General features: G+C 39.4%; 1 protein-coding gene across 1 annotated transcript in view; it reads right to left on the minus strand.

Moving 5' to 3' along the window:
• Positions 1 to 414: 414 nt before the first annotated feature.
• LOC104496217 (prolyl endopeptidase) overlaps positions 415 to 11,370 on the minus strand; it is a gene marked incomplete at its 5' end in the record, with an annotated part of 17,511 nt that continues 6,555 nt past the window's right edge. Inside the window, 4 exons of the mRNA XM_010139299.1 lie at positions 415 to 1,232; positions 3,263 to 3,419; positions 8,248 to 8,379; positions 11,182 to 11,276. Of these exons, the coding sequence (XP_010137601.1) occupies positions 938 to 1,232; positions 3,263 to 3,419; positions 8,248 to 8,379; positions 11,182 to 11,276 (679 nt within the window). The remainder of the gene's footprint in view (positions 1,233 to 3,262; positions 3,420 to 8,247; positions 8,380 to 11,181; positions 11,277 to 11,370) is intronic.

The raw sequence follows: 11,370 nt of genomic DNA on the forward strand, positions 1-11,370 counted from the left end.
GAGCCTGATGACAAGCCCGTGCTGTTCTGCCGCCAGAACTAGGTTATATAGGAATGTTCAATTTTTCGTTCGTTAAGAGAATTTTCTGTCAAAGGCATCAGGAAAAATTGAACTTGAACAATCTGGACAAAGCTGTAGTTTCCTTTTTTTGTTGTTGTTGTTTTAAAACGAGTGTCTGGTCCACCCTTCAGAAGTGGACAGGGGAGCCAAGAGCAGACGGGTTGTTGAAAAGTATCTGTATAGCTTCACTGAGATTACAGTGAGAATCTAAGAATTCTTCAAGTTTGCTGGCCTCCAATTTTCTCTTCTATGTGGAAATAAAGGACAGCAGAGAGAACCAGTGACATTTTGAAGTCTCTTTGGAAAGAAAGAACAATTTAACAACACCATTATTATAGACTGTAATACACTTACGAACAGCAGGTAATATAAGCTTTTTAATAATATTTGACTTGATTACCCAGATTACCGTCTCTCCAATATTTCATGGTTATCACTGAACACCTTCAATTTACATCCTTAAATACGATACTCTGTAAATAAAGTATGCTCAGAGTTCTTGTATGTGGACAGTACTTACATTTAATTACAGATGATCTGGGTATGTTATAGGTGCCAAATGCATTAAAATCGTTTACAGGAAATAAGCTCATCTAGCACTAAGTCTGGAATCTAAATGTTCACAATAGCACTGACAGGAGCTTGCTATTTATTTGAACATGCTTTTCAAAATACACTTGGGAACTCGGTAGAAAAGAAATTCAAAGAAACGCCAGAAAGAGGTAAACACGGAAGATAAAACTTCATAGCAGGCTGGATAAATAAAATATTAAACTGCAGTTCTTAAATGTAAGTACTACACCAAGTAGTAGTCTGGTTGGTCTTAAAAGGTGTTAAAGCCCTTGTTTTCTAAAAGAGACAGTAAAAAGCATTTTGCTTATTCAATCCACTCAAGATTTAGGCATCGTGCTATAAAAGCAAACATATCTGACACTTCTTCGATAACTTTAGCCGTTGGCTTTCCTGCTCCATGCCCAGCCTTGGTGTCAACATGGATGAGAAGTGGATTGGTTTGTTTACGGCTTCGGCCCACGACGTATTGCAGAGTAGCGATAAACTTCAGTGAGTGCAGAGGGACCACGCGATCATCGTGGTCTGCCGTGAGAAGCAGCGTAGAGGGATACTGGATGCCATCTTCCTCTGGTAGTTTGATATTGTGAAGCGGAGAGTACCTGAGAAGAGCACACAAACGTTTACGTATTTCCTCCTCAGGACCCACGAGGAAGGTCCTCTCTCACCGCAATCGTCACCGTGGCAGCTGAGCACTCAGAATACTGCCCTTCTCAGTTGCACAGTTGCACTACTGGCAACAGACACGTGGCAGTGGCCACAGCTCTCTGGCTCTCAAACGTGAAGCAAGTGCATTCTTTCATTTCAGAGAGGCAAAGGCATCCATCTCACAGAAATGACAAAATATCAGGAACGCTCAAGCGGGAAACTGCAGCAAAAGCTGAGACGTCCACAGCAGGACCCAACCTGCTGGGAAACAGGGAAATCAAGACTTTTCCCCAGCGTACGTATGTCGTCCAGGTCTGTTTGCAGATGGCTTCTTCCCGTGCAAATTTGGAAACGGTCTCTGCTGGTAAGCCACAAGTGCTCTATAGTTATTAAGTTTGTTCCCTCCAATATTTATGTCACCTTTGAGTGTGCACATATTCTGAGGCAACACCATGCAGGAAACTGCAAAGAGAGCTGTTAAGTTCTCCTGCTTTTGATAAATGATGTTGATTCCTACTTTTTGAGCAATGAATAACATAACTTCCAAAATTTGCTTTCTTTGCAGGAGAATTTACACCTTTTAGCTATTGTAATGTAACATAAAAGGTGTATCTACATATCTCAACACAAAGTATTCTCAAGCATTAGAGATTAAACGTAATAGCAAGTCACGAAGAATTCCATCTAACCATTTAATACGATTAGACAAAGCTTCGCTGATGAAGAATCTTACATTCTTTAAATCGAGAGCAGGATACAATTTTTTTTCCCCTATTTCATGACAGGAAATACAGAAGGAAATTTTCTTTAGTTTTGAATTAATTTCCCATTTGGAGGAGCACCCATTAAGTAAGTCTGGATTATTTTTTAGAACACATGACAATATTCAAATGTTTAACCTAATGGGTTCCTGGCTTCCTCATTTTCATCTAAGGAACAACGTAAGTGAATTTGCAGACTACGACTTGTTTTTAAAAGAAGTTAAATTATAGTCACTACATGCCACTCTATTTGCTTTATGCATTTTTTTTGTAAAGGCAACATGTAAGCAACATTACACACACATCCTCCTGCATTTGATAAGCAATTGGCAGCTGCTGAAAAGGTGGCAAATATTTTGGGTATCGCCATGTAAGATGCTTTTAAAATTACACACTGAGATTTTGTGAGTAAGCATGTGCGTGAAGCAGGTATGTGTAGTACAGCAGCAGAGAGACCCCCTCCTACAGATGCATTTCTCCTAACCACAGAGTGAATTTAAAACTTTGCTTCTATACTTTACCTCTTCAGACTATCTGAATTCACAGATGTGCAGGCAAGTTTCAAACTCACGATCATTTTTTCTAATAGTTAATCTTTTATCCATGATCTAAGTTATCTATTGGTAAAAAATGAATTACACAATTTGTTTATTGTTTGTGCACCGTATTTACAAAAACGTGTTTGCCACTAAAAGCTTAGACAATTGGAGGTTTGAAACAATCTAACTGCAACAGGCCCAACCGATTTCTTTTTTTTTTTAAATAAAGTTAGATCACGATCAAGTTAGGCCTCGGTGTACTTCTTGTAGCACGTGTACTTTTTCATATCTAAACATTAAATTTCAGGCCAGTCAAATTGTTTTTCGTGTGTCTGAAGCATTATCATGGCAAGTATTAAAGGAATACAAATGGAATAACAGAAGATGAGGTTCCAGAAAAGTATTTTTAAAAAGATGGAGCTTATTCTATGTCATTATTCAGAGAGAAAACCTTACGAGCTGTTAAAGCTGCTGGTAGAACAAGATCTTTGAAAATAGGACCAGTTGACTCAGCAGGGCTTTGAAGATAGTCTTTCACGCAAAACTGACTTGTAAGGAAAGGCTGAACTCCCCAAATCCAGTGTGGGAAAAGATGCAATAATCCTTAGAAGATATCAATCACGACAACGTGAAACTGTTGAGCAGACTATGCATTTTAACAGCCACAGAAGTAAAGGCACTTACTTGCACAGCCATTCAAACTGTTCTTTGCAGTCAGAGCAGCCGTAGTCAGTGGTCCAAGCATGGCCAATGGTGTACTTGTGGAACTTGAGCATGTCCATCACTCCCACTTGGGCAATAGCACAACCAAATAGGTCGGGGCGCTGATTAGCACAGGCGGCTTTGACAGGAAAACAACTCTGTTAGTATTCACGTCTTGAAGGATTAAGCTCAGCGGCAAAAGGTCCACTGCCAAGTTCATAAAGACCAACTCACAAGCAGCTGCCTTTTATTAACTCCGTTAAGTTAAAACAATGTGAGAAGAAACACAGATTAACATGTAACACCCGGAACCAAAACATTTCAGTACAAAATATCTGATATAAACCCAACTGCACTGGGAGAAGACTGCCAGGGAATATAAAGTCAAATAGACTTTAAAGCAAATACACAAATGGATAAAAAATGTAACTCCCAAAGACGGTATGTTCAGAAGAGCTCAAGAGCTATTTCCCTGTTCTTAGAAAACTGCCTTCCAAACTAGCAAACTGGGTTTAAAGGAGAAATGCACTTTTAAAACACATAAACTTTTGGACTATTGAAGTTCCCTCAACCATTCACTGTCTAAACGTTTACTATTAGATTCCACAAAGAAGAGGCCATGAAGGAGCAAAAGCCCTCCATTTGTTGATTAAGGTTTTCTTCCATAACTACTATGTAAACCCACACGAAAAGAGTTTGGATAAAAGCAGACTTCTACAGAATCAAATAACTTCATCTTAACAAGCCAAATAACTGTCATATTTCCTTTTTTTTTTATGATTTCCATCTTCCTACTACTGAGATGAACAATTTCTTTAATAATGCTTGCCTCATATATTTTCAAAATAACCACGGCAGGCCCACCTACCTCAGTCTACAATTTGTAGGAGTGGCAAACTGGCAGATGCTTTGGGAAAAAGCATTAGGCAAATACTGGGAGATAGTTCCTGTATATTATCTGCTTTTGAACTAGTTGTTTAGGTTTTCCCTGAGTCAGAGTTCTCTCCAGCCATCCTGTTAAACAGCCATGAAAACACGTATCCTCCACAAATACATCTATTGCCTCACAAAATGTTTATTCATCTGGTGCTCATCATATCCTGTAGCAGTAAGTTCTTCAATTCCAGTTTCTGTTGCTTGATTTAAATCTGCTGTCTAGTGGTTGTACAAATTCCACTGCTTTTTTTTTTTTTTGAATCTTAAGAAATAAGAGCACTGAGATTTTCACATAGCTACTAGAATGGATCCCAGATTCCTTTTCTTAATTCAGAGCTATCACTGTGCATCCACACACAGGTGTACTTTCCCAAATTCTTGTATCTCCTTATGTTTGTCTATTATGAAAACGGATTGTTTATTCCATTCTTTTCCTCCCGCTAACTGGGATATTGCTATGACAAAACCTTGCTTCCAGCACAAGAACTTTCTTGTATAGCCTTATGCAAGGGACCACGTCAAAAGCTTTTGAAAATCCAATAACTCCTCGCCTAGATCACTGTTACAAGCACCGTATGCTGCCTGGCACCTTCAAATAGCTCTAACAGATCTGCAAGATGTAACTTCAGCCTGCAAAATTCTTCCTTATGTGTCAGCTACGATTTAGTGGTTTCAATTGATTTGCCCATTAGCGAAGTCAGATTTACTCATCCGCAGCTTGTGGATCGCCATGAGCCATTTAAAAATTGGCATTACACTTGCCCCCTTCTGTTCCTTAGATACTCAGGCTTAGTAGCCTGCAATTTCATATCGGAGTTCACTTAGCATCCTGCGTGTGCACCATCTGGTCCTGGCAACACACTCCATTTCATTTGAATGATTTATTCCAAAACCTCTTCTGCTGAAGCTTCAGCTTGAGTCAGCTCCTCAGAGTATTCCCCACGAAGAGACACTCTGGTGCAGGGAACTCCCCACGCTCCTCAGGAAGGAACATTAATACAAATAGACCATTTAGGTGTTTTGCTCTGCCATTACGTTTCTTTAGTGCTCCTTTTACATCTCACTAACCTGTAAAGCCCACAGACCCTATGGCCAGCTTCCTGATTCTGATGTGCATAGAAAGCTTTCATTCCTCATTGTAATATTGGGAGCAATTTGCTTGTTGGTCTCCTGTGGTCTGTCAGTCCCTGTCAAGAGTTTATGCTCTACCCTCTTTTCTCCATCTGAATGTGATTTCTGTTTTCTGAAGGATGAGATTTTTACTTCTGGTCATCTCTGGTATGTAACTGTGCTAACTCCTCCTGGGTCCTTCCGAGTCATTTTCATAAGGTATACACAGTGCCTTAAATAGCTGCCACGTAAAAGCCCTTTATCCTTTTAACTGAAGCTTTTGATCAGATGCCTCCCCTCGGTGTTGTCTCCTTTTATGAACATAAATTATATTCTGGTAGGAAAAAAATCCAAAACAACTATGGTCATCATCATGGCTTGGCTTCGTGGACGAAGATTTGGGAAGGGCTTTACCCACGCTTACTGCACGCGCTGATGGCTGAAAAGGCCAATGTGGGATGGGCAAGACCGGTTGCGAAGAGCACAGCGGAAGGTCTCTTGGGTGGTATAGTCGAGGCACGGTTCTTTCTACGTTGTCTTTTCTCCTCGAGACTGATTCTACGCGTGCTCTCAAAGGAGGCAGCAGCGTTATGTATGGTGTGTCTCCAAATCTCCCGACTGGAGGCCAGGGTGGACCACTGATGGTGGTCAGTATGGCCTAGGCTGAGGTATTGTTTTAGGGAGTCCTTATACCTCCAAAAATCCAAACCAACTATGGTAACATTTAATTTCAGTGCTTTTTATTGCAGAGTGTCTCTTGAAGCACAGTGTGGTGCTCAGAATTTTATAAAAAATTGCTGTTCCTAGTTTCCTAAATAGTTACTTTGGTAAGAAATCACTTATGGAGACACTCATCCATTCCCACTGCACCCCTTTAATTAGCCATAATGCTTATTTATATGCGTTAATAAACAGATGAATTTTACTAAATTAAATACTAATGAATTTTACTCCTCTACGCATACTTTGACCTTTAAAACTCAGTACAAAAATAAGATTTCAAAACCTCAGAACTGTGTGTCTAAGCAAACACAAGAAGTCAAACACCGTGTTTGCATGCAGGAGGGTTTCAGCTCACAGCTGTGCTGCCCTTCTCAGCCTGCGGATCACACTGCAGGACAAGGAAGTCCTGTTTTGCAGTTGAATGAGGCAAGAGTTCAGGGCTCTGCACTCCTCAGAGACACCTCCTGTTAGTCTGACCAAAAGGAAACAGGATTTTGGAAGGAAGGGTGACAATGCTCTTTCTTGTCAGATTTTTCTGCAATAAATGAGAACTGAGAAAAACCAGCAGTGGGTTCTTGCACCTCAGGTATGAGTTATGCTCCCTAGCACTGCACGAACAACTATTAAAAAACTGAGTTCTGCTTTGATGGAAGAGCAGCTACTAGAACTTCCTGATTCTAATTCTATCTGGTCGAGGAAAATCCCTATCTGGCTTATCAAGAGCCTGGAAATCCAGCTGGATTGTAACCCACCTGCAAGTGCAAAGGAAGGTTTCTAAGAACAGATTTTGCAGAGCAGGGAGGTCTAGTTTCCTAACACCTCTCTCCTGCTGGAATGATGCAGGTACCATTTGCTTCCCCTTACCTAAAATAAGAAGCCCAGCTAACTTGTTCAGCCAGAAACACAGGGAGTGTGATGGCCGAAGCTGAGTGGGACGAATCTCATCCTGACTGAAACCGGAGGCCATCTAACCATAAAATAGTGTTTTCAGAAGCTCTGTAACATGTTGAAAGTTTAACCACATTTCCAAATACATATCTAAGCTCACAAAAAACTGACTTGTGCAATGCTTGCACTTCCAAACATCCTGTTTCTTATGCTGGATACTAGTTCACTGAAAAGTAAAAGAAAAACAATAGATCTGGTATAGAGAAGCAAATAAATAGGGAGGAGTACAAAAGCAAGAGTGACCAAAGAGTGGGCCTAGTAAATTTTCTATAAATCAGTGGTTTATGAACTTGAATTGCTTTTTTTTCTTCTCATGTATCTCAACTCTGTCATGCTGTCACACGCCTTTCACACTGTTTAAAAACAATACAAACAAACCCCAATATTCATTTGTGTTTCCTTCTTTCAAAGCTGAATAAAATCACCTCCATTTTTCTTCTGCTGCTTTGAGATGCAGAGACCTAATCAGAGATACATTTTGTAGATCTTTAAATACAGCTTGGACTATCAGTGATTTCTGAGACAAGCTTTTGTTTACAAGGAGGTTATTAATTTCGTGGAATTGAAGAACGCAGCAGTGACTTACACGTGAACAAGACGCTTTTGCAATGCGCGGTCCCTCAAAAGTTCACGACTGTTTCATTTTACATTTCCCACCAGGGACATTAATGATTTTATTTGTGGTCGTGTTTTTTTCTACACAATGAAAGTGGAATCAAAATGTTATGTGCTCCTGTACAAAGGCTTTAAACACAGAACTGTCATGTTTTCATTTGCCTTCTAAGCAAAGAATGCGTGACCACAGAAGGAGTGAATGAGAAACTCCCATGGAGGACTGCAGGACAGGGGATTCTGGCTTACCCTACAGACCACACAAAGTTTCCCATTCATACATAACAGATTTCTGTTTTTTCAGTAATAAATTTGCTAAGATAGCCTTAAGAAAGAAAAATCTCAATAAGTCAAATGGTTTTTAAAGCGTTTTTCCTTACCGCGTGGTTCTACCACAGGGTTAGCTCCACCCAAGACAGTAATTTTAAGTACAGCTTTTAACAGTCAGCCTTTGCTAGAGACTGCAGAATCCCACGTCTAATGCAAACAGCAAATAAAGCACAGCTGTAGATATCGAACACCTAGTATAGTAATGCACTGACATTCTGGCAACTCTTGAAAAGAGGATTTCATAAATTTTTGTCTAGTTACTTTGAGAAACACTGCACCCAATCCATGAAATAATGAGCAGTTCTTACCGACTAAGAGGCCCCCGTTTGAGCCTCCGTTAATTGTCAGCTTCTTTGGGGATGTGTAGCCTTCCTTGATGAGGTATTTGGCAGCACACTGAAAGTCATCAAAGCAATTTTGTTTGTTGGCCAAGATACCACCTAGCACACAAAACAAATCAGTTGATGCCATAAAATCCATTTCATACCATCTCTTCAGAAAAACACGCGTACAAAAATACCTGGGAACAATTCCAGTTTCATGAACATCTTAATAATTGATGCAGCTCAGAAAGTCAGCAAAAATGAAAGATTCTTTCAATACAGAGGATATAAGATGGTTCTGTCGATAACTCGAATGCTTTCAGAAACTCTGAATAATAAATACCTATTCTGTGGAGTGCCAGGTAATGTTCCTAATCAGTAAAATTAAACCTAAAAGCTTTGCATTGCAAAATATACACAAAATGACCACACACAATCCACCTGAGGTTTGACCTAATGGGACTTTGTCAGCATTAAACTCAGTCACAGCTTCTTACGGAGATAAAGCCTCAAGTTATAAAATAAGCTGTATAAAATGGGCACTTCTGATTTCCTGGGCATAGAATATGTGGCTGGTAATTTACTTTTTTTCCTATTAGCTGTTTTCAAATCAAATTATATATACCTATGGTCAAAAAGGGACTTCAGAGTTGGATCTTCATTTGAAATTTTATTAATTAACTATCAATATGGAAATGCTTAAGACACTGTCATTCTGTTGAACAGAATTCCAAACACGATCAAATGTATGAGGAATAAATCATGACTGAACACGTAGGTCCGGGTGACATCACTGGTAAGACTTCCAGTTCTCAAACCAAAAAATTTTGCAGGGTGGAATATGGAAGAAAAAGGATGGTTTTGCCCTATAATCTTTCAACTATATGAGCAGAAGAATAATCTGCCTGGTTTAGATGCTTGTTTGGCAGAAAACCAAAACCGGCTTCTCCTCAAAGGTTATCCTACCTTCAGACCTGGTATATTCTTTCTTAGGCAATTAAATGCCAGTAAGAAATAGTAACTAGGAAGAAAATCCTCCTATTCCTGCAGCAAAGGCTGTGGTCCAGTCTGGTACTCAGTGGATGCAGAAGTGGGACTCCAGTTCCTTCTACTTTGTTTAAAAGCTGGATGTTCATTCTAAGTGAATTGCCCTAAAATAAGTGAGATAAGCGATAATCTGGAGGTGTCTTTTTATCTTCACTGTTCATCCAGTGATCCTAGACACCCAGTTTACACTGGCTGCCTCATTTCTACGTTGCAGAAATTTGGTAAGATAACTGTGACATTAGTCACATAGATCTTGTAGAACTGGGACCACTATGTTTTTAGTTTTTATTTTTTTAACAAATACACATCATTCTCACATTGACAAGACCATTGACGACAGACATACTGGGACAACAAAAAAGACTTTAAGTGTGTGGTAATAAAGCAGAAATAAATCTCACTCTAAATCTTACTCTTTGCTCAAAAGTTCTGGTCTGGTCTAAGATCAGAATCCTATTTATAATTAAACCTAAGTAAACAGGCTTCAGTAATTGCTTCTGGAATTTAAAAAGAGCAGATACATATCTTATTATGAACTGCAATAAAAGACCTGGGTCAAAATTATGCAGGAAATAGGTGGACCAAAGAAGCATTATCATATTAAGATAAATTTTATTAAAACCTATTACAAACCAATTGGTAAATTAAAATTAATGAAGTATACTTCATCTTCGGCAATAATATCCTGTATCTGCAAGCATATACAGCTTCTATTTATGAAACTGTTACATATTTAACTAAATTGCGAGGAAAGGACCCAGACAAAAAGCTACTGCAGATGAAATAGTGAAACCGAGGTGTAATGATCTGGGAATACCGTTTTGTTTGATGAAAAGTTATTTTGGATTACTCCCATGGCAAGTTGCTGCAGCACGAGCACCACTGTTTTGGTGCATTTGCCTTGCTGATAACATCTCCAGCAATTTATCCACCAGATTCCTGGGATATGAACAAGGTCTCACCATTAAATAGTGATAGGTAAGTTACAGAGGTGAGCAGGACTTTTTCCAGATGCAGAAAACTATCAGCAATAAGGCAAGTGGGCAAAGCCAATCAAAGGGTTAAGACAAGTACTGAATGGGAAAAAATATGGACATAAATACATCAAAAGTATCAAGAAAAGCAGAAAAGAGATTGACAGAGTCTTGTAGTGAGTGACTTGGTTTCCCTGCAACATAAAAGTTGGCTTAAGAAGGCCAAAAAGGTCCAATGCCTGTCTACAAGGAGCTGGCGGGGAAGACACGCCTCTGCACTTGTGGAGCTGACTGTTTTCACGTGAACTTCAATCACACTCACTAGCTATTAAAAAAGGGTCTATTAATAAATTCTGCAAAAACAACCTCAGAGAGTTACATTCTGCACTCAAAAGTTCACACCTCCTGTAGGGTTCTGCAAATGTTGGGGTTTTATTTGTGTGACACCAAGAGAGTCTAAATATAGTCAGCGCTGTTGTCTTGGGGATCTAGAATTGTGGGGATCTAGAAAGAGGTCTGTGAAAGCAAGCCAGGTCTCCTGCAATATTGACACACACTTCTTGAAATATCAGTTCAAGACGAATAGCTGCATTTTCAAATCCTTAAGTCTAGGGAACTTAAGCTTGCTTAAAAAAATTGCAATCATTTTCCTGGAAAATACCATGTTTGTGCAAAACTATTTTTAATTAGGTTGCAAAAATTAGAACAACCTAATGAAAAGCATCAGGTAACACTGGACAACATTCAGATCTAACATACGAGTAAGGAAAAAAAATCTACTTTTCCACAGGGTAAATAAAAGGCAAAACGAGATGAGAGCATGAAAGAGGGAGCGAAAAGAAAATGTAAACTTCATTGCTAAGCCTGCAGTTTTGTTCCTCTGCTTGGACTGACTTACCTTTGTGCCAGGTCTCTCCATATTCACCACCGCCCCGGATGTTCGCCACCGCTAGAACACCCCCTAGGTGACGCACAAAAATAAGTCTTGACACACTGAAAAAGCAAACAGATAGAGGATTATGTTTAATTTCCAATTTTTACATCCCTACCACTTTACAAAAATACTTTGAGAGAAAGATCTTTCCCT

Source organism: Buceros rhinoceros, unplaced genomic scaffold (genome assembly GCF_000710305.1).
Source record: "Buceros rhinoceros silvestris isolate BGI_N320 unplaced genomic scaffold, ASM71030v1 scaffold9207, whole genome shotgun sequence".
Classification (NCBI taxonomy): domain Eukaryota; kingdom Metazoa; phylum Chordata; class Aves; order Bucerotiformes; family Bucerotidae; genus Buceros; species Buceros rhinoceros.